Raw genomic sequence first — 24,571 nt, 5'->3', positions numbered from 1 at the left:
AATAGCTCAAAGCTGGAGAAAGAAGTTAGAGTTTATTTTAGGACTACTGGCTTTGCTATTGCCTTTTGTTCAGGAACTGAACTGTTAAAAGAGATAAAAGCAATCCAGCTATGATTCAAAGTAACATAATAAATAGAACTATATAACAGTAATATAAAGATTAAGATATAATTATTATTTGGTATAGGTCTACTTGAAATGAACTGTTTCTTATGTGTCTTTGTATGCATTTTGTAATGAGTAAATTAATACAAATGTCGTTACAGTATACAGCAGAGGCGGAACCGACAGGACGGAACGATAATTTGTGGGCTCTTGTCCCTCCAGGTGATTATTAATGTGACAAGAAGCAGACATGGCGCCTTAATTGAGTTGGGAAGCAAAGGTAACACAATCGAAGACAGACGTTGTAAAATGGTTTTCTCGTGAGCTATGCCCCATGCAATATAAAAAGACAGTCGGCGTAGCACTTGGAGAAACAGTTATACCGTGCGTGAAAAATACTTGTGGGACAATGTGAAAAAAACTCATTTATGTCATTTATAGCGTTAACCTATAGTCTGCCTCTTAGTTGGAGCGCAGCTAGCGGCTAAGCGGCTAACGGCGGACACAGGTGCAGCGCTCGTTAACTAATTCTCAGCTCCCTGCTGCTGCTGCTGCTGTTACCCGGAGCCATGTCACTGCAAACTCCACCAGAGTGTCGGCTCTACCACGTTAGTTTACAAACCACATTCGTCTAATTTCAAACACCATGGTATACACTGCCGGCGCTCACTGTTGTCCCTTGACTTCACTGAAGCTTTCAAACATTTCTTCTCTCGACGCTCCCCTTTCCGTCTCACTCAACATCATGGAGTCACGGGAAGGCCCAGTTACTGCAGCTGGCTTTCAAGAGAAAACTTACCGCGACTGCACTAATGAGTGGAAAGATGATATCTTCACACAGCTCAACCCAGATATCGCCCGCCTTCAGCTATTTCAAGGGTGAGTGAAGCCCATTACTATTATTATTTAACATTTGGCGTTCTTGTTTTCTGCACTAGCTTAATTTGTACATTGCTCACATAAACATCCCCATTGTGCTTTTTAGTCTGCATTGTCGCAGCCGTTGGTGCTGGCTCGTGGAATTTAACTAGTGGGATATTGTGAATGCAAAGACAGCGTTTGTGTTTATTTTTGTTCTGTGTTGACGCATATTTTCCATGTGTTTGTGCGATCATTGCTTTGTGCTCGACACTCTCGGCGGCTCTCTGTGTACGCCTTGCTGTTGATGCATCTGTTAAAAACTGTGTCAGATTTCTGTCCGCTCTGCACGGACTCTGCTGTATACAGAGCTCCCGTGTTGGTGGCTTTAATGTTCAGCCTTGACTGGCTTAAATGAAACTGGGGACAACAGGCATGGTTGATTCTTTGAAAGCTAGCGATAACAAAGACAAATGGTAAGCTCTGGCACCAGACTGTTTTGCAATTGATCAGTGCGTGTTGGAGATGCTCTCCGCTAGAGGAATCCTCTCAGTCAACTGCGCAGTCAAGTGATGACTATTAAGTCATTTTCTCTGTAAATCAGGGATGTCCAGACTTTTTCCACATACGTAAGAATATATGTCACTTGGGTGAGGTATATCTGTGAGTAAAAGTAGGCAAATAATGCTTGATGCATGATAATGCTTTAGAAATTAAAAGGGTGTCATTTATTTGGTTTCAAAAAGAGTTGCAGCAGCTCATTCAGCTGCCTCAGGGTGTATATTTCAAGCTAATTAACACCTGTATATGTTGAAATACGCTGCTTGGCATCACCATCCAGATTTATCAAAGCAAAGATGTTAGTCTGTTTGAAAAGGGTCAAATCTTGGCCTGCATCAAGCAGGGAAAACATCTAAGGAGACTGAAGCAAAAATGAGTACAGCTGGGTTAAGAACTGTCCAACTCATTGTTAAAAATCTGAAAGGATGGCAGGGAAGCATTGTCTTCGGGGAAGACATGTGGTCGGAAAGAAGTCTTGATCAGCGAACACTTAAATGTTTGGTGAAATCAAATGGAAGAAAAACAACAGTAGAACTCGGGGCTATATTTGGCCTTTTTGGAGTGATGGACAGAAGAGGGACAGCGATGTTATCATCCAGGTTTTCTTTGTGCTGTGGAGTTAAATGTGTTTTCAACAAAATGGCTTTCATTGGTTATAGGACCATCCATGCTTTTTTTTTTCTCTTTTCTCTATTCAGTCTAGGGCTGCACGATAAATCATTTAAAAAACGCAATCTTCATTCACACATTCACGTGATCTCATTTCGAAACACAATTATTCTTAAGCATTTTATTTCGCGAGTGGCATCACAAACAAATACTCCCATTTCTTCCTGGATTTTTTCAAGCGCCCCTAAAGGCAGCACTGCCGCTGTCTCCTCCCTTGACCTGTGGTAAAGCATTTTTACAACACGTTATTACGTCAGTGGAGGAAGCCCGCCTGCAGTTGAGTGTGTGGAAACAGTGAGGGAGAGAAGCATAGAAAAGTCGGCAGTAAAGAGAGTTAAATGGATGCTAACAAGCTAACAAGCCTATTGTTCAAATGTATGCTCAACATTCTAAGGAAATCTCAATGTTTGATACTCTACTTGAATGACCATTTGTATTTTTTTTGTTTTGTTAAAGTTCATCAGTGCAATAAACATTTTGTAAAAAAAAAAAATCGTGCCAAGGAATCGTGATTCACATTTTTTCCAAAACCGTGCAGCCCTAATTCAGTCTATTCAGAACACTGAAGGCCAGTAGCAACAGACTGAGGATTGGTTCCTATGCAAGAGCCATAATCACACTGAATAACTCAACAATAAAGAACTAACAATGTGCAATACAACAATATATGGATTAAGTGTTATGAGACTCCTATTCTGATAAGAACAGGGAACCTTCTTTGTTGTGAAAAATCAGTAAAGAATACCCGCTCTTATCGATTCATGACATCACTTGTCAAAGTCAGTCCTAGCATCAATCCTCTGAATTATAGCATTGGGTTGAATTGTGGGTACTCCAGTCATCAGGTTAATCAAAATGAAGGAGAGTGAATGGAACAAATGCACAAACAACAAAAAGGGCAAAGCCTCAGGTTCTTCTTCATGGATTTGATCTTTGTTTTTTTTTTAACTCTCCCCTGTGTGCCAGGCAGTGTTAGAGGAGTGAAAGGCTAAATTGGCAGATCATTCTTTTCATCACTGGTTTCAGAAGGGGCACAGAAATCATCAGCCCCCTGAGTTTGACACCGTTGTGGATGAAGAACACGGTTTGAAGTGCGGACATGAATTAATGCTGCAGTATCGTGTAGTATGGACATAATTCAAAGGCAACTGTGCTTTAATTTGAAGAAACTAAATCACAGTTGTACAAATGACTCATTAAGTTTTGAAAAGGCCTAAAAAGCGATTTATGTTAAATACTGAAAGTGTTTTGGCACAGAGGCAAACTGAATGGCTCCTTCTTGAATTTTGGAGAACAATAATTCTAAACACAGCCTAAACCAGAGTTAAATCAACCACGTACAGGCATCAATTAAATAACTGTAATCCTCATAAAGGGAGTATTGCTTTGTCAGTGGTACTCCTATGTGTCTAAACATAAGTCAGAATAATGTATACTACAAAAGCAAGAACATTTGCTTAAGGCTCTGATTTTATTAGTTATGTGAAAAGAGTTGTTTATGGCCACAACTGCTGATTACACTGTACTGCAAAATATGAATTTTTAAAGCTTGTGCTGTTGCCCGAAGGCAAGTGCTTTGGCAGGTGTTTACAGACACTACAGTAATTACAGCAATATTACTTTGAGACATTACTGGAAATCTTTTAGCGATTCTGCTAAAAACAAGGGCAAAGGCCACACAAAACAAACAGTCCACTGTGCAGAGTAGAACGTGATAGGAAAAAATGCTGAACTCCGTCTATTTTCGATGTTGTGTACCATGTTTTGTAGTTTTTAAACTTTCCTGGGCTTATAAAAAATGGATTATTGCATTTCACTTCAGTATCAGTATATGATCAAACCATCTTCCTCCCTCATTTGTCACGAAACATAATATTTTTTGTGCATATTGCTATGAGTAGAAGCTATTAGACGTAACATCAGGGTCTTTCTTTTCAAAAGTATGAAGCTTTTATAAATCCTTTATGATTGTAAGCATTGACAATTCATCATGACTCAAAGCCATTTATCTGGCTCCAGAGTAATGTTGGTGCTATAATGAACAATACAGTTTGGTTAAATTGTTCTGATTTCACCATGTTTGTGCAGCCATCATTGAACTGACTGACAAGCTGCCAGTCTGCACCTGATGGTACATTAGACCTGACAATATATTGAATTAATTTGATTAATGATCGTTTTTGTTTTAAGACCATATGAAATATGCCGATGTCTGAGTTTTGCCAAGTCTCTACATGCTTGAGTGGTAGCACCCTATTGTAGTCCCTGAAACAGAAACATACAAGTTGTGGGTGTAATCTGTGTCTTTGAGATTCTGATGCCCACTCAAGACCAAGTTGAAAAACCAAAACACAAAAAAAACCCATCAAACCATAGCTGCCTCATTTTGCAGTGTCACGCCATAAAAAGTGACTGCTGAATAATGTTTAAAACATTATGTTGCTAGTATGCATCGTTAAGCTCCAAATGTTTTGCTTGCGTAGTATTGCCTGTTTGTTTCATGTTATTCTTTATTGATGAAGAATATTCAGTAAAAGTGGCGTGCCACTGCTACACAACCTCACTGTGGTGAAAGAGATGAACAAAAAGTCAGCATTCAGCCTGTTTTTTGCAGTATTTTTTTCTTTAATCGTTGCCTTGTGTTCACTTTTTAGAAATTAATGCATATTGACATCCTTGTGTTGCCTTTTTAATTTTTCTAATTACTTGGAATATTATATTCAGATACATTTTAATAAGCAAAAACCTCCTGTGTAGACAGAACAAAATTAATTAAAATTGTGTTAACACAAAAAAGAAATGTTTTCATTTGGTCGTACCTGCCAGCCCTGTTTGATGGTCAACCACAATGACCAAATGCTGCAAAAGAACGCAAACTGGCTTAAATGAAACCCGGGAGAACAAGCAGTTGATTTAGTGTAAGCTAGTGATAACAAAGACAAATAGCAAGCCACGGCGCCAATGGAGTCACAGACTACCGTGCAATGATTAGTGGGCGTTTGAGTTACTCTCCAGAGTAGACACGGGGACTGACAAAACCCCTCTCAATCAACGGTGCAATCAAGTGATAGCGATTAAATCACTTTCTCTGGGACGTTATCATTGTGGGGCTGCTTCATCCATCTTATGCTCATTCGAATTTCTGTTGGTGGTTTTGTGGGCACACAAACGCGCTCGTGGCTCCGCTCCAAGCCTTTCAAGCAGGTTTTATGGCTCTCTGGGAAACAACGTGATGCATACAGTATGAAAGCTCTCTTTTCTCACTGCAAATTGGTTTAAACACAGCATGATTTGTGAAAAGCCATTGGCTTACAAAGAGAGCCTATATTTTATAGATGCAATTTTCTATGATAAAATGGCAAAAAAGGTACAGCTTAAAATAATGCAAATGATTCCTGCAAAACTTGTTTGTACTGTCTTCATCAAATCCAGTAGGATGAAATGGATGCAACACTTGATTTTTTTTTTTAAACATTTGTTACAGTACGAGTGAATTCTGCTTGCCTGTTGAAAAGGCATTCATTAAATAAGTTTTGATGTTTGGAAATGCATTTTGACGCTGAGCTAGCAGGAGGACAGCACCTACTGTGAGTGTTGCTATAACTACAGATTTGCTCGTGAAGAGATGCATGAGTTTGAACGAGGATGTCTGCTGAGGAGGACTCTTGAAAGTCTGGCTCTGCTGCAGTATTTCCTGTTCCTCCTGGGTGAGGGTGACATGACTGACTTGAGCCAGTACTTCCAGTGCTGCTCGCTGACCAGACTGCACTGCACCACTCATGTAGCCGCACCACTGGGTGGCGGTCTCTGTGCCTGCCCAGTGGATCCTGTAAATACAGGAAAAAAAAGTTTTATCAGCACATTTATGTGTAATGTTTCCATGTGTAATGTTTTCTCTGTTGGCTCAGAGTTTCCCTTGTGTCTGTGCACTGAAATTTGTGAGCACATGATCAACAAATTAGGTTAGGTCTGTTCAACCCTGTAGGGGTTGCTCTGCTTAGTGCTCACTGTAAAAGCACAATGATAATGATGGCCCTCATTCACTGTTCTTCTGCTGTATATAATGAAAAAGCAGCTGGATTGTGCAGATTGCAGCGCTAGAACCTCAGAACATTAGTAAGGTTTTAGCATTATAGGTTTGATTCACATTTGACACACATTCTCAAAAAACAACAAACAAAAAATAAAATGCTTTCTTGTAATAGATGTTGTTGGATGTCTTTCCTAAACCTGCTAGCTGTGATATTCTCAGATTATGTTCCCGAATTGCAGGCTTGTGAAATAATTTTCACCCTCAAAGCCTACATGCTCTTCTCATGCCTTGGTCTTGAGGCACAACTATGCAGAAGGGGAGGAGACAGGCTGAAACCCAAAGCAGCTTTTCACTGCAGGTTCAGCAGAAGGTAAAACCCACTGCTCTAGGATAAAGATGGAGTAGCTGGTCTCCTGACTGGGTACAATACTGTGGCTCTGCTGATTGGTAACATGGGGCTTAGCCGAAGCACAGCATGAATGACACGTGACAGGGTTTTAGCCTTTCGTGGACTAATCACCTGTTGGGTTCAGAGTAGCAGGCAAACAGACATGTCGGTGACTGTGTGATCTCTACTTACAGCTCTCTATCGCGCAGGTACCGATGGATACGGTATTAAATGCGACGACTTGTTTGATGTGAATTGATACTATTATTAGCTGGTTCTTTCTGTCTGCCCATGAGGTGAGGTGAGGTGAGGTGAGGTGTACTGAAGAAGTCAGTCAAAGCCTCTTCAGATAAAAGAAGGGCCATCTTCAGTTAAAGTGGTCATCAGAGTGTCGAGTGCTTCAAGTCTGTTATTGCAATCTCTTTTCTCTACACACACAAACAAAAAAAGGTTAATGATCTGTGCCCACCATAGCGGTTCTTTATGGTTTGACACACAAAATTTCTAATTTTGGTTACACCTTGTCAAACACTCTGCTTCTTTTGTTCTTCGACAGAGTTTAACTATAACATTTGCATGAATATGGATGTGAAACCACCTCTGACTAGGTGAACTGACAGGAGCAAGCTGACAGAGCTGAGATTTGGGAGCGGTGTATTTTGGCTTTACTGTGAGCCACAATTACACATAATACAGGAGTCTATGAAGAATTAGATTAGAGGCTTACTGAGGGAATAATTCTTCTTTTTACTGGATTAGTACACTCTGTAAAATTACTGTTCAAAGAATACCTCATGTATTCACTAACCCGTATTTGCGTCCAAGTTCTTCTGAAACCACCATCAGCCCCCAGCCCTGTTCACCTATCACAGCAAGGAGGAAGGGCATACTATCCGGATATTTAATCTGGTTGATTATATCCAAACAACACAATTGAAGCCTTTGCAACAGATAAGTGGCTTTGGATTCCATATACACATTTGTGGTCAAGCAGGGATATATCAGGGATTTCCCCAAACAAAATGTGTTCAGCAGGGGTGCTAACAAGAATGGGATGACTGTAAAAGCGGATTATTGAAGACTAAAGGGGGTCATTGGGCGTTAAAGCTGCAGTGAGAATGTTTAGAAGCATTAGTCATTACATTCAGTCCAGTCTGATGTAAGACGCTGTATCAAGAGTTTCCGAATACCTTGAGATCCCACACTGAGATGTCAACAAGATGCTACTCTTAGACTGCTTTTGTTTAGACTTACACTTGCTCAAGTAAGATCTGTAATAGATTTTTACTGTGCGCATGATAAAGGAAAAAAGAAAGGAATAAATATTGCAAGTAGAGCAGTAAAAAATGTATAACAGACAGGGCTGGTGAAGTGTGAAATCAATCAAGACAGCCATTAGAGTGCATACATAGCAGGTGTCAGTAAACTGTATAATGAGCCACAAAATTATGATGAAAAGAATGAGAACCTGCCATATTAAAAGGCTGCCTTGTGGTGTTGATTGAACTTGATTGGTGTCTTGTTTAAATAGGAGTTAACTGAAACTGATCGACAGACAGCGTTCATAAACTTGATATTCTGTCAAAATGAGTGCAGTGTTTTGTTGAGAATGGTGTGTGCCATAATTAAAAGTCTGTTAGACTGTGATCCTCCAAATGCAAAAGTACAGGTACGCCACTTTGGCTTCCGCTGTGAGCAAACTCTTCTGCTGTTCGCTTTCATCACGTTTCTTGCTAGGCTGATTCAACGCACATAATAGCAGATGGAGGAAATGGATTTAGAAATAAAGTGGTTCACATTTTCACAGTATGCGTAAATAGAGACACAATACTGAGTTCAGGTTTTTTAAAGTCTTCTATTAGGGCTGCACGATAAATCGTTAAAAAATCGTGATCTCGATTCGCACATACATGTAATCTCATTTTGAAATACTACTATTCTTAAGCATTTTATTTCGTGAGTGACATCACAAACTAATTCTCCCATTTCTTCCTGGATTTTTTCAAGCCGCTAAAGGCAGCACTGCCGCTGACTCCTCCCTCGACCTATGGTAAAGCGTCTTTACAACACCTTATTTCGTGAAGTCCGCCTGCAGCGGTAATGGAGTTTAATGGACGCCGAAGAAACCCCAGGTAGTAGTGGCGAGAGTCACCCACAGGGTTAAAATTCATCAGTGCAATAAACATTTTGTAAAAAAAAATATTGTGCCAAAGAATCTCGATCTCAATTCTAAGCAAAAAAAAAAAAACGGGATTCACATTTTTTCCAGATTCGTGCAGCCCTATCTTCTATATTTCATACTCAAAACTCAAGTCGACACAAACTAGTTGCAGACGTTGTCCCTAATAAAAACACAGTAGAAAGTAATTCTACTGCAACAGTTAAATCTATATTCTTGACCTGAAAACCCATTCTAAGGACAACTTGGCTCATGCACTTCATGCTTTGTGAGTCTGATATGTATAGCTTGTATAACAAGGGGCTGCAAGTCTGCACCATCAATAGCATTTAATGGTACTGTATATATATTTCTCTGAAGCCTTCTCCTTGTACCACAGTTAAAGGCGTAATATCTTTCATACATTGTGGATGTGCAGTCTCCTTCTCTCGTTCCTCTGATGGTGTTAACGGGTGACTTTTCAGATCAGTATGCATCGCAGCAGTACTTCAGTTGTATTTAAAACTGGGCTTCAGTTTTAGTAAAGACTTTCCATGCACTTGATGAACTGCTCTGGGTCTTCACCTGTCTTCTACGAGGTGTCCATGTTGTTATTGTTATGTGATCAGTGACTAGTCGGCGTGACGTTTTAGCACAGCAGGAAGTTGAGTCTGTACAACCCCTAGTGGGTGCTGGCATTTATTGCCGTTTATTGCCATCGCTCTGAGGATTGTGTTTACAACTTGCAGTGTAAGGGTCTGAGGATGTTCAGTGTGACAGACTTAATTACTGTATTTTAGCATGTCCTTACAGCAAACTCTTTGTGGAGCAGTAAAATGCCCTGGGGATTTGGTACTTGACATTACATTTCTGTGACGAAATTGGTAAACCTTTCAAACTGTGAGTACTAGTGTGATTTCCTTAATTTCGCTGTGATGTGCATCGTAGCTGCTTCCAATGTCAAGCAGGATGGTGTTTAGTATATCCTGGATACCCATGTCTTACAGGATTCAGCAGGACTGAATTATAATGGAAGAGAGGAGTAGTCTGTCGGTGCTGGAAACATTTTACAGTTTGTTTCTCGTCTACTTCTTTATTACACTGTCAACGTGACAACATCTGTTGTTCAGGAAAGCAGGGCAGCTCTTGTTTTATTGGATTGCCATTGTCTAAAGAGATGTTTTGCTGTTGGCTTTGTATTGGCATATCAGAATCCTAATGTACATGTTTGCTGGAAAGAGCGCTCCCCAGGGCAATTCTTCAGAATTCAGAAAGAAGCAGTGCATTGTTATTGGTGGAGAATGTGTAGAAGAGATCTGTAAAGCAGTTCTGTGAGTATTGCCTGTTCAGAATTTGATCACCTCAATTAGTACGTTTACATGCACATAAAAAAACTAATTATTGCCTTAATCCGACTTTAACCACCCCATGAATGACTCTAGTTGTTTATTAGATGACGTAATAGGTCCACCGGAAAGGAAGCCGTATTAACCTGATGAAAAAGACACATATTGCCACCTATTGAGGAAGAGGAGGACATGTTCCTGTCACTTATTCAATTTTCTCCGTTGCCTGTAAACTGGGACAAAGACCGCATTCAGAAAGTTGGATTTCGAGCATAGCTTGATTTAGTTGTGCATGTAAATGCACCGATTGTGTTTTGGTTTGGTAAGGCTGTACTTTGGAGGGCTGACAGTTTCCACCAATAAAAATACAAATAGCAGTACCATTATGGAGGATCAGTCCAGTCAGTGCTTTGCTTGTGTACTCAAACTCATATTTGTGAAACAACTCAGATATGACTGTACCTACCACTTTATAGGAAGGTACTGGTACTGGATGGTGCATTGTCATGCTGCAATTAGGCCAATAATGAAAATGAACGTAGGTGGCACAGGGCCCTGACTGTACACAAAGGTCTTTTTGCTGAAAGAAGTATTGCCATTTCTGTGGCATTCGGGTGTAAAATAGTCAAACACCCAGACAATCTCATTGCTCACCAGTGGACACTTCTGGAAAAGATGATGTCTGTTCTCGCTCTGTTTGAGGAGAAAACTGAGCTAATACTCCAGCATCACCATGTGATTCCTTTTATAACTGTGCTGCAGAGACTTTTGTCCAGAACAACAGGTGAGGACTGTGGCATCAAAACAATTACAGCGACCTGAGTTGCAGCTGTTAAAAGACGTAAAACATGCCTATCCTACTCCACTACTTCACACACCCCCAGTTAAAGCATCTATGTGTAATTATATGTGCATGAGTGAATGAGTGATGCAACAAAACGATGCCATTATTAGAAGCCTAAAAGTCTTCAGTGTGTAGATTTTAATTGACTTCGTTTTGCTTTAGTGTTTTGAAGACAACACACTGATATTCATTCAGACAATTTAAGACTACACTGTTACTGTCTTAAATGTAATCTCTGTTCTACAGAGGTGGTATCAGTATCAACTGTAACTTCTGATCTTTCTAAAATATTAAAAATACAAGTTAAAATATTATAAATCCATATTTTTTTCAGTATTGATCTTGAACTCAGTGCACCTCATCACTAGCCTTAGTGCGCCTCTCATCACTAACCATTTGTAGACCAATTGAGGGACTTTGATTAAGCCTCTCGCACTGCAAGGACTAATACATATTTTGTGGGACTCGTGTCTTTGGAATCATACTGTAGGCTTATGCTTAGTGGACTAGATCTGTGCATTTGTGATGAACACTTCTTTCTGAGCTCTTGAATGTTGGTCTACAGTTAGGCTTTGGTATTACTGCTATAAAAATCAGACATTGCCCTATATGAGGCAGACGCCCCTGTAAGAATATATCATGTTGTAACACATTGTTGAACTCCCACTTTGATCACAGTTGGAGTTCCCTGAGGAATAATTCTTGGGTTCCAAACTGATGACTAGTGTTGCTATAGCCCTTCAAAGAGATCATGATGTGGTAATCCTGAAATGGTTGAAAGAATGCAAACTTCACTGTATGGAGACATAGAGATGATCTGCTAAGCCTGTTGATCTCTGGTGGAGACTCCTACCCATTATTTTACCCATTATTTATCTAATTATTGAAGCAGTTTCTATATTTTTAACATGTAAATAAATGAAAATATTTATTAATATTTAATATATTTTATAAAGAAGACTCTAAAGACTTGAGATTAATTCTGTTGTACTCCATCCCTAATAACTTCTGGCATTTGTTGTTCTTTTAAATACAGCATGTTTAAAGCACAAGCAACATGAGCTCGTCTTCATTATATGTGCGGGATTTGTTTCAAGGTCGCAGCATGTCCTTGAGGATCCATTTCCTATATGGGGCAGAAATGTGGATAAGGGCACCATCCCCATACTGCTGTTAGAGTCACGTTATGTAATGAGCTTTCTCCGCTCCCTACGGGTTTGATGTCATTATTGAAATGCATTACCTGGACCCTCCTCCACCCCTCTTGCTCTCATTTGTTCAGCTTTGTGCATCTCTGAACAGGCCATTAGAAATGGATTATAGGACATTTTCCTATGAGGACACCCCTCCTGATGACCTCTTGCCATTTCTCTAGAACTGGACTACTGTGTGTCATTGAATGCATAGTCATGCTCATGAGCCATGATCTGTCAATGATCTGTAGGGACTGGGTGCTAGTGAGTAATACCTAGTTGGCAAGTACAGATTGTGTGTGAATGTGAGTGTGAATGTCCAGTAGCTGCGCTCCATCTCTCTCACTAATGTACACTGATAGAATATACTGAACTATTACCCCTTAAATCCACGTCTTGAAAATGCTTATAGGAAAGATTTAGAGCTGCAATACTGGATTACTTGATCCTTTTACATAACTATTTGTTCTGGAGAACGCAGATGAAAGGTGACTCCACTGAGTGTTGGGAGAATAAGATGTGTGATGCTGTAGTCTATTTTTCATCAGTGGGGTGATTACCTGCCACAGGGCTCCCTCAGGCTAGGGTGGTAATATGTTAGGAGACCTGGTGCCATGACATTAACAGGGCAGCCACCGCTGTACTCCTCCTTAGCCCAGTCCTGTAAAACAAAGGAGTTTTATCATATGAAACAGTCTTTTTTCATGTCACAGAGCAAAAGCTTTGCAGTTGAGAGCCCACTGCACTTAGATTTTATTGAATAGTACAGGTCATGAAAGCACAGTGTATATAAATGAACATGGCTTTTCACAGTATGACATTATAAGAATGAGAACTTTAAGGGTCATTGCACACAAATTACAACAATTTGTTTGGGAGCGATCTCTAGTAGCAGCTTGATGTCAGATGTTTTAAAAGGTAATAATAATGTGTGTTTGTATCCACACGTGTGTGTGTGTGTGTATATATAATCAATACTCAAAATTATGTATTTTTATGGAACTGAACAATTTTAAGTTTCTAAGTTAAGTATTTTGTCTGTGACTGTACTAAAAGAAATTGCATATGTATACATATACATACAAATGGACAGAATGATAGAAAAGACCTAATCAAGAACAAAAGTCAGCAACAGAGATTAACTGACCCATTTATTATTACTGGGTTACACAAATTTTAACCTGAAACATCAGCATATTCTATAATTAAATATTTAATAATTAGAAGACCCTGAAAAATAATTGTGGTCCAAACTTTTGACTGGTAGTGTATCTGTTAGAGATCGACCGATATGGATTTTTTTACGGCAGATATTGTTTTTTTTTTTTTTTTTTTTTCACATCAACATTCGCTGATGGCCGATACGTGCTGCTGATTTTTCGGAGCTGATATTTGGAGCCAATACTGCATTTTCTCCCTCCATTTACATGATAGAAATGGTATAAAATGTTACAAATCTCAATTTAACTAAAAACATAAACATTTATTTAAGTCAGAGAATTCTAGGGTCAGAGCGGTCTCCTCCAAAGAAAAGATAAAGCTATGAAGGTCAATAGAGATAGGCAACCCTGCCTGACAGACATCATTCTATCCTTTGTCTCTCCTTTTGGACTGAATAGATCCTGTAGACTGAGTATTAGTCTTAGACCTTGGCTTTAACATTCAACACCTATTGCTACCAAAAGCTTAACATTAGCACAGCAGCTCCGATCTAAACTGTCAACAGTGGTTGATTGGCAACCTGCACTATTAGCTTATCAAAGAGAGGAAAAAAACAAAAAGTCAGCTAGCAAACTACTTAACAACAACAGTAAAAGTTGGGGCTGTTGCTAGTAATGACTATAGTGTGTTGGTGCTGAGCGATAAAGTAAATATATCATATTATGTTATATATATATTATATATCTTCAATATATAGCAGCTCAGTACTTCTGCATAGAGTAGTGCAATATGCCCTTTCAGTTTGTATGTGGTAGGTGGTGGCATACAAAGGAGAAAATAAAAGTGTGTTAGGAACTTGTAGCTTGGCTCATTTGTATGTTTCATGTTAATAAAAACAGTATAATCATATAAAATATCTAATGTGATATATATGATCAGGTCTAATAATAACGTAGCATTAATTTTTCTGTTCACTGCCCTCTGAGTCCCCCGGTCAACAAATTAAAGTCATGATGTCTCCCTTAATGTCGCTGCCTTAGGTTTCCTCAGGACAATGTTCCATTACGTTTTGCCTTTCAAATGTGGTTGAGAGCCTTACATGCGCATGACTAATATCCTGTTTCACAGTCTACCAATGAATGTTACTATTACAATGGATCTGCCACAAATTACGGCAAGTAGGGTATCGTCTACATGTCATTTATATTCTTTCCCTTTGGAGTTGGTTTGTTGGTGCATAATGGGCCATTGCGCTCCGCCCATTTGAAGGCTGCACCCACCTTGACCATTCCTGCTTCTTATGTATTTATTACAATTTATTCCATTTTTATGTATGCTGTGACATAAGGAGATGCACCCAGTCTGCTCATAATGTATCAACACCAGGAATTGTGCTGTCAAGGCGTCACTTTTCTCTAGTTTGTCTATCTGGCTATACCCTTCTGCAGTCAAGAAATTGCCTTCTGTCGGTGAGCTATTTTCAAAACTCACCATACACTTTTGATGAATATGGATTAAGAATTCAGCGCTGCAGTAATGATGATGATAATAAAACATACAAAGAAATTCAATGATTATAGGCATTTGCTGGAATCATGTTGAGCCACCTACTCTTTCTTGTGGTAGCTAGGGTGACTAATTGGGGCATCAGATGAGTTTCCTTGATATATTTAAACAAGCGTAGCAAAGCAAATGAATTACTTACTTTCTCTTCATAGTGAATGAAAGATGCAGCCTCTGAACCTAGGTATTTGACCAGACTGGAAAGCACCGCTTCTCTTCTTTCTTCAACCTGCAAATGGGGGGAAAAAACACTGTCTCACTCACTTAGGACATACAACATATTGCTTAAATATGAACACTTATCCACTTATCCATCCAAGCGGGCCAATAAAGAAGCATCAGTCAGTTGAATTAACTCAAGCTACAGGTTATATTGAAATTACTATACCAAGCTATAAAATCACTGTCATTGGTATACAAATTTCCGGACTATCGATTTCATTGTGATTCAGAAGATCCCGATTCAGTATTAATCCATATAGAGTGTACGTTTTACAACAGCTTTGCTTAGCTATGAAAGATATTCTCACAAAAGTCATGTTGTCATTTGATGGATTAGTGAAATTTCAAAAATATTTTACCTTGAGTTGTCACATCTTAATTTTTCATTTTTTCCTTGCTTTTGTTTGAGCTTTTGAGCCTGACAGTGCTGTCAGAGTTTAACCTGTTATTGATTAATTTTATTTATTTCACCATCAGAGATGAAAAATTAATGTGTGACTTTAACTCTTCTTATAGCTCACCCCTTCTAGCTAGAACACAACACTGCTTAATGCAGTGGTTATAGATAAGAAGGCACAGATCATAGCTCCTTCTTCCTAAGAAATGTCCAGTCTCCTGAAATATACCACCACACTTACTTAGCAGTGGAGTAGCATGTAGGGGTCAATTTAGCAAAGTGCTGCTCCAAAGTCTTGCAGCAAGTCAGAATAATGACTGGAAGGCCAAAATGGTGTCAAGTAGTTTTTGTCATACAGTGGAGAAATATTTTGAGTAATGAAAATGTCGACACGGGACAGTGACCAAAGAATTGGTAAAAGCGTATTTTACAGTCGCCATCAGCAAGATTTAGTTACCCGCAGGATGTGTTGAATGTAGCCATGTCAATTGGCAGCATAGACAAAAAGGAAAATCAAGACTGTGTAAATCCAGTGCCAAAGCTGGAATTAAATTGTCCACACTTGGACATAGTAGGTAAAGCCACTGATTGTGCGATTCATTGGTTTGAGTTAAATGACCAGTCATGCGACTTACATTTAAATCAAGTAAAAAAAATTGTGGTGTGTATATTACATCTGATTTCCATTTCACTTATAAAAGGCTGCCCTTATTTCCAGGACAGTTAACATTGGATAACCAAAAAACACAAAATGTCATATGAAAATAGGACCACAACATAATTCCTGCTGCACATTGAGAAACAGTTTTCTGCCCCATACATAATAAAGTCACAGTTATTAGAAGCTTGCAGTGGTCCCCCAAAGTTCTAAGACTACGCTGTGCTCAGGTGGTGCCCGGTCTTGAATGCAATTTTCATAATGTTACCCCTGAGCAATAAGATCCTTTTGAGCCGCACTATGTTCCCTTTGTCCCCACATGTAAAGTGAACCAGACTTAAACCTCAACATGCATGAGATGAAAGAGGCAGCTGAGGCAGATGAAGCACGATCTAATGCTCAAAAGCCAGATGGGGAAATAAACCATTTCAAAGGCATAATTTACTGTATACCAATTTAAATACTTACCAGTACACTGAACCTACCAGATTTCATAGCTGAGCTGTGTAAAACTAAGACATTTACGCAGCTAGTTTCCAACATAGGCAGTGGCCCTTGATAGTGAAATATTTGAGCCGCCTATCAACTTGAAGTCATTCAAAATCAGCGTGTTGACAGAAGCAGGTAATTACTTATTTAATTTGAAAAATAAATTGTGTGTTTATTTCTCAAGGAATAACTGCACAAACACATGTTGGGAACACTGACAAATGTAGATTATTGCACTGTAATTATACCATTACCTGCTTAGAACTCCAGTGAGAAGCCTGATGGCCGGCAATGAAGCCAACCAGAGCAGCATTACCGCTAGGGCTGGTGGCATCAAAGGTAACACAGAATGGACAGTCACCAGAGGACCCTGCCGCTATTTCACCAGAGAAGCCCTTCTCCCTCCAAAAAGCCTGCATAAATGGAGAAATGGAAACATCCACAGCTTCATTAGCAATGATGACAGTTTTGCAGTAAACCCACTTGCAATAGTCAATGAATATATATTTACCATTCACTGATTATTGAGAGAGAGACAGAGAGAGTGAGGCTGATTGCATGAGGAATGTAGGAATGTATAGCTGTTGGAATACTGGCAGCATAAGTACTTGAGGTGGTCAAAGCAGTGCTGGATAACATCTTATCCGAAGTGTCGGCCTTTGTCAGGCCCCCCCCCCCCCCCGGTCACCATTTTCAATGGTTTAATGGAGTATAAATAAAGCAGGGGAGGTTAACTGAAGATGGAAAATGGAAAAACAGAAAAAAAATGTGCCGATACCGATACAAATTCAGGATGCCAGGGACAGGTACGTCCCGAAGTTGGTCACCATAAAAAATGTTGATCCATTCGACCTAAACCAAACAGCTGGAGCTCTGATGCAGAACTGCTGCCTCCAACGCCTTCCCTAGACATTACTAACTATCTGGTATATGGCATAAATGCTTATACTGTTGAGGAGTTTAGAAATTATAAATCCCTTGAAGCTTATGGACACTTGGCTTGGCGCAAGGTGTCATTTCGTTCGGAGGTGAAAACACGCAAAAGCACTGAAACGGCACCAAAGTGCAGGTGAAAGAAAAAGTTGCAAAAGTTGATGTTAATCGTCATCATATAATGATACTGTGATATTCAAAGCATAATTTTCTGTCTGCATTATTGTCATACATAGTTTTGTTCTCTAAATCTTACTTTCATTTCATTTATATCCATGGTTGGCTAGGAACAGTAGTCAATACTCAGAGAACATACACAGACAGACAGATGTATCAGTGTGGCTGACCCTTTTCTCTGCGTGTGCGCATCTACATGACTCCACACAAATAAATTAGATTGATAGACTAACTTTAAATACACAATGGAATCAAAGCAGAGAACAAGGATACCAATACCTACTCGTAGTTACCCAATATTATGTGCATGATCGCTAAATATGGTAAATAAGAGTGTTAACCAAGACATTTGGATTGATGAGTGTGGATTTCACGCAATGGGATGTTTCAACTTGAAACAGATTGAGAATTTGAAAACCAAGCTTTAAAAAGGAAAAAGAAGAAATACAGGAATAGTAAAGGAGAAAAAAGAATATTATTTCAAAGCAAATTTAGAAGAAGAAGAAGCTTTTTCTGACTGGCAGCCAGAAGCAAACATCAAGGACACACATTTCAGGTGAGGAGAGAAGATTTAACCCCCTCTTCATCTCAGTTGTTAAAAAGAGAACTGTCTTAAACCAGATAAAGATCTGGATTTGCCTCCACCCAAAACACAGGCACTCAAGAAAGAACTGAAGAACTGTATTTGAATAGATAACATTAAGGCTCCACTAAAATACGACAAGGCATCAGCTGTTGGAAAGTTAAAGCTCTTTCTGTAAAGAACACAGACCTACAACTGTAAAGCTGCAGATATTACTGAAGAGCCAGATGGGGATGCAGTGAGCTAGAGTGGAAGGAGATTTCTTCAGCCTGAGACTGAAACCAATATGTGGTCAAATAGATAATAGTCTGTGCAGAGATGCATTGAAAGATAATCTGTACACAGAAGGAGAAGAAGACATTGTGGAAGAACTAAAGTATGTTTCAAGTGCACAAAACTGGGACAGTGGATGAGGGACTGTCCAGAGACTCATCAGCAGAAGAACTGAAAGCCAGAAAAAGATCTGGTTCTGACAGAGGTGAAGTCAAGAAACCACACACACATCAGGTACGTGAACACCTGTAGATGCGCTAATTATGGCAAAGACAAGGTTGTTGACCGTTAAGCTAAATACTCAGATAAAGCAGATAAAGAAATTAAGTGTCTTTCACTTGAAGCTTCTCCTAGCTATTACTTTTAGAGCACAAAAACATATACCTCCATGCACAAAAGATTTTTTTAAGGAGGAGGATGAAGTACATATGCATGCAGAAGGGCAGACTGTTCACATTTACACAGAAAGTAGATAAGCCTTTTCAACATCAACATGCTAGCCTATTGCTCATCATATCTGAATTGCTGCTCTCCCTGATGCTGTATTGCCACCAAAACAAATTGCAGTTTGCAAATGTGGTGCTTCCTCTAGCATCCTTGATCCTACCTCTTGAGGCAATACAAGGACAGATGCAGCTACTAAGGAGGCTGCAAAACACCCTTTGACTGAACATTTTGTCTCTGTCTGATCCTATCCTACCTATCTATGGGAAATACAAATGAGAACTACTGCGTCCTTCCTGAGAAAACATGAAACCAACAAACATAATACAAATGTCTCATAAAATAATAAACATTTGGCTCTCTAGCAGACATTATTCGTAGCCTTCTGGCAGCCTGGCAGCCTCATGTAATAATAAGTGACTTTAATGTATCTGCAACAAAGGCTTTTGGCCAGTACAGACTGTTTTGAGTCAGCACCAAATGATATTTTGCTTGGTTCACTGATTGGTTTTATTCAAGAATATATTCATTTTGAGACATGGAGAATGTCATTATTATACAAGCAATCTGTGGCACTGCTGATGACTATGTATGTGCACTTACGTTTCTGTATACATTTCAACCAGGCGATTTGGAATGTGTGTTTAGCCTGTAACTCATCGAATTTATAAAATATTGATGACTCTCCACTTCCATCCATTGGTCAAACTGGCACTAGAATTCCAGGGACACGGGCGGCGGCATCTTGTGTTTTCGAACCAGACCGCATTACTGTCTGAAATCAGAGCCATGTGGAGCCGTGGTATCGATGACCCACCCGCCCATCTTCTAGACATTTTTTTTTTTTTTTTTAATACTGAGGTCTGCTCTACATCCACTGATTACAAAGTTAAAATTATGATTATACACTGTACTTATTTCTACAGGACAACTTTACCCAGAGGTTGTAATGGCATTACATAACTGACTTGTGCTACAAACTATGTAACTACACCATAAACTCCACCAGAGGATCCAACGATAATCGAAGGTTTCTCTACTATTTCTTTGGTCCTAATTGTACCACTGTTTGGCCCTTGTTTGTCCATGGGTACATTGATGTTTTTATCTCTAAGCAGGTCACTGCTGCCATCTAAAGTCTGACCCAAAACAGTCTTTAGTTTGGATGGACGTGCCTGTATATAACACACAAACAGTTTGCTTCAGAATTTGCTGATCCTCATTCTTTTATGTCCAGACCTCAAGTTCCATTCAATGTGGAGATGATTCAGCTACTATAGGCATTGCACTGACAAATTATTTATCACCGGGGGTGAGGGTTGTTGTCACAGGTTAGTGAAAAAACAGATGTTATGCCCAGCCTGGGGCTGCCTCCAAGGACTCAGATGTTGAGAGGGAGAAGCTGGTGCTCTGAAGATTGTCCCCCACTGTGGAGCTAATCCTATCCGAGAATGCAGGCTCAAATATTTATGCTGAAAATGCAAAATCTTTGGGCTTGCGCAAGTAAGGTGACAAGTGCATTTGAGTGAACTGCTCAGTCAGCTCAGCGTCCTCTTTTTTTTCCCCCCCGCACATTTGCCTCAATGGAAATCTTCTGCCATCTGTTATCAAAGTGTCTCCGTGAATTTCTCTGGTCACTGGACTTAGCGCAAGGTTGGTTGTTAAGCACTCTCCCTAGTAATGTTTCCCATGGGGATGCAGAAAACACACTCATTCAAGATGTTCAAGATGCACATACCTCCTTGAATGGATGAGTGAGATGTATAGAAATTTGCAATGTATACTCACCCAAAGCATTGCGAGTTTATTCGTTGATTTCCTCATAGTGGCATGAGTCAGCTTTATGATTTGACTTTTAGTGAGATGAACTGGTAATGAAGCCCTGCTATTGTACAGATTTTTCATGTGTTGCTTAGACTCAGGTGTGTCCAATCTTTAAGCAGTTGTAAGCTGAGATCAAAATGATTCCCCCAGATCACAACCTTATTAAATCTGCTCTGGAGTGTTTCAGTATTTATCACAAAGGATTCTCTCAAAGGTATCTCAGATTCTGGAAAGATCTTTTCAATTAATTCAGTTTATAGCATGTCACACTAACTTCTCACCACAGTGCAGGACTATATTAGAATGCATTTGTTCGTGTAATAGCAGAGATGCAGATTTACTTGTGGAACTATTAATGGATATGCTTTACGCCCCAGGTGTAAACAGCGCGACTATAGGGTTTGAATTGACATACTCTGGTGGTACTTTCTCTTGTCCAAACCCAGCAGAAAATCTACATCGGCTGGACTCGGATCAAATTGTCAATAAGTTTATTCAAACTGCTCAGTAGCTACTGTCTTTAATTATATAGTTGAGAGTGAATTGACTTGAACTGAGTGCCGTTTTCTTACCATAAAATTGCCTTGCAACAAAAATGATAAGGCTAGAATTGAATAGAAACGTGATATGATAAAATGCAGAAATGAAATGGAAGCACTGATTTCGCACCTTTGTGTCTACAACAATAGAAAGGATAAGACTTTCAATAAAAGTGAGATATGTGTTTCATAGGGGACACATGATTGCTCTGCGACTCCCTAGGACATTAAAGAGCTTTTCACATTCACACTGGTGCAGTACACACACATCTTCAGAGTGAAACCACACAAGAGCGGCAGTGAGGCTCCTGCTGAGGCAAGTTACAGGATGGAGCCACATTCACAGAACTAACAGGATTGTGCCTGCACCTGTTTTCTTATACACTTGTTTAGGCTTTTTTACTTTATTTGACAGGCAGTAGAGTGTGACAGCTAAAGGCCCTTTTAGGGTAACCTAAAAGGTAACCTATGCACGTAGCCTACAATGGTGTGAGCCATTTGAATTTGTGTGCTCATCAGTGTGGCTCGTTCTGTAACAATGCCACCCAAATGCTTGTCAGTGCCGTCTTTTTTGTTAGTTAAGTTCATTTTTGCTTCTACTTCCTGCTTCACTTTCAATAATGATGACTGAAACTTTCACTGAAATTTCACCAAAGAGGAGTCATACAGATGTTGGTATCTCCGAACCTCCTCAGTTACTGCTCCATGTGCTCCATCTTCATTGATCCAAAACAGTCAATTTGAAATTGCAGAGATGGAGAAGCAGCTGGAAATAGTAAAGCGGAAGCAGTAAAGCGGAAACATGCTACTAACAGTAGAAAGTAGTACCAGTAGCAGTCATAGATGCTCTACCTCCTGGGCTGCAACTCCTAACCGTAATCTGGGATGTAAGATTTCAATCACTAATAACAGAAGCAAAACAAGGATGATAGTATCAAATAAACCATATTCTCAGTCATGGGTTAATCAGTATCTAGATGCATCTTGTCAAGACACCAAGGCACTGATGTAATAAGTGTTTGCACTAATGATGTTGTGTTAATTACAGTTGACAAATTTAATCCACTAACAACGTGCACAGGCATTTTGTTAATTAATTGTGTGCTCGTAAAATGCAAAAAAGAAGATTAAACAAATCGAATTTGATGTGCTGGAAGCTAAGAAATATAATCTTGCATTAAGTCAGTCAATTACAGTCTGATGCAGACTCTTTCCTACCAAATGTATGTTTGAAAGCGATTTTCCCACACCTGTCCCACACCTGTCCCACACCTGTCCATATGCCTGATTACTGCCACACCTGCTCTCAATCAAGAAATCCTTTAAATAGGACTTATCTGACAAAGTGAAGTAAAACAAAATATCTATTGAGAAGCTGTGGCATGACCTTAAAATGCGGTTCAAGTTGAAAACCCCCCCAATGGCTGAATTATAACAGTTCTGCAAAGATGAGTGGGCCATAATTCCTCCCCAACGCTGTAAAGCATGGATGCTGTAAAAGACTCATTGCAAGTTATCACAAAAGCTTGATTGCAGTTGTTGCAGCTAAGGGTGGCCCAACCAGTTATTAGGTTTAAGAGGGAAGTCATTTTTTTCACACAGGGCCATGTAGCTTTGGATTTGGTTTTCCCATTTTTTAAATTTAAATTTCCTTGTTGATCTGGAACGTTTGATTCTGGCAAACATACAAAAAAATAAGAAATCGAGATGGCAACCAACACTTTTTCACACCACTATAAAGCTCAGCAGTGTAGAGTTCTAGTTTCTGATATTTCTACATTCATGTGAGCGAGTGATTAATCGTGAGTGTATGTTCAGTTGTGTTTCATATTCTGTTACTCACCGTCTGATAGGTAATTATGAATTTTATCATGTGTCCCACTGGCATGTTCTGCGTGAGGAATTCTCTTTGGCTGGGCAGGGCTGGCTGGTAGTGGATCTTAGCTGTTGAGGAAACAACGGTACACCATGAATCTAAAACGTTGCATTGTGTCATTTTTAATATCAATGAATCACCTTCCAAGTAGTCTCACCTGGTGTGTTTATAATATAAAAATCTATACTTTATTTGAAAGAGAGTAAAAGGGGACTAAATGTAAATGAAGATAGATGGCACACTTGAGCTAATTCCTTTATTGATCAGAGTGGTTTTATTTTGAAACACTGATTTGCATTAATAGGCTTGGAAATAAATCTTCATGACCTAATGCTGTCTGTGGCTTGGTTCCTGAGTACTAGTCACAGCACTTATATTTGTAAAAGCTCCAAGTAACTGGTAAGTAATCATCAGTCCTGTTAGGTAGGGTATGTCACACTCAAGGAGAAGACAAGCTTGCTCGTGTGCTTGCTCTGGCAAGTGAAGCAACTTCTGGCTAAAAGCCAGGCTTTTAACAAATGAACCCCTGAAAGATTTGAAACATCATTTTGAAACTGTCAAGGACCTGTCAGCAATATCAAAATAATGTCCTTAATGCTAAACAAAGTTGATGAGCCTGAAGCAGTAAAATTGAAAAACAGTGGCATGATAAGTGGCTCCGAACTCATTTGACATGGTCACCTCGTCGTTCAAATGACAAAACTGTACACATGACATAAGACCTGTCAAGTGGTGTCATACCCATAATACTGCTCGTTTTGACACTAAAGCAAGCCAAGTGTAAGAAATGCCTGCTACCTCATTATTTTTCAGACTGACTAAATGAGATGTAGTCTAGCATCTTACTCTTTTGAACATAACAGTGCAGTGATGACACTCTAATCTATTCATATGTGCATAAATCTCCTGCAGCACCTTGGTGGAATTTCACAAGTCATCATCACAGTTAAATAATTAGATCTGAATAAACATGTTGACTGTAATGGCAGTTTATGCGACTAAAGAACTTGAGATTTAGTACATATGTCTGTGTTCAAAAGATAACAAAGAGAAGTTTAGATGAATGCTTCCTACCAGCTTTGTGGTAGTGACTAAATGAGGTTACAGTGATGCATTCTTTCAGACATCTATCCAATTCCACATTTTTACTATTTAAGATTCTCAACTTTTGGCAAGGGTGGTCTAAATTACAAATCCCTGTGTTGGCATAATTACTCAGGAATTTACCTCGTCTCACAGTGGAATTTACAGAGTCTCTTGAAATATCCTCAACTCAA

The 24,571-nt window shown here is 39.4% G+C and overlaps 2 protein-coding genes across 2 annotated transcripts in view; one reads left to right on the top strand and one right to left on the bottom strand.

Moving 5' to 3' along the window:
• The first annotated feature begins 311 nt into the window (after nucleotides 1-311).
• Nucleotides 312-24,571, top strand: part of vsig8a (V-set and immunoglobulin domain containing 8a) — a 64,858-nt gene continuing 40,598 nt past the window's right edge. The window contains exon 1 of the mRNA XM_047569565.1: nucleotides 312-984. Within this exon, the coding sequence (XP_047425521.1) occupies nucleotides 918-984 (67 nt within the window). The 5' untranslated portion in view covers nucleotides 312-917. The remainder of the gene's footprint in view (nucleotides 985-24,571) is intronic.
• si:ch211-127i16.2 (probable flavin-containing monoamine oxidase A) overlaps nucleotides 4,798-24,571 on the bottom strand; it is a 37,709-nt gene continuing 17,935 nt past the window's right edge. Inside the window, exons 8-12 of the mRNA XM_047569564.1 lie at nucleotides 23,262-23,362; nucleotides 16,900-17,058; nucleotides 15,022-15,108; nucleotides 12,716-12,816; nucleotides 4,798-6,020 (exon numbers count right to left, since the gene is read on the bottom strand). Coding sequence (XP_047425520.1) covers nucleotides 5,672-6,020; nucleotides 12,716-12,816; nucleotides 15,022-15,108; nucleotides 16,900-17,058; nucleotides 23,262-23,362 — 797 coding nt within the window. The 3' untranslated portion in view covers nucleotides 4,798-5,671. The remainder of the gene's footprint in view (nucleotides 6,021-12,715; nucleotides 12,817-15,021; nucleotides 15,109-16,899; nucleotides 17,059-23,261; nucleotides 23,363-24,571) is intronic.

This window comes from Mugil cephalus, chromosome 19 (genome assembly GCF_022458985.1).
Source record: "Mugil cephalus isolate CIBA_MC_2020 chromosome 19, CIBA_Mcephalus_1.1, whole genome shotgun sequence".
Taxonomy (NCBI): domain Eukaryota; kingdom Metazoa; phylum Chordata; class Actinopteri; order Mugiliformes; family Mugilidae; genus Mugil; species Mugil cephalus.
This window is presented reverse-complemented; position numbering and strand designations above follow the sequence as displayed.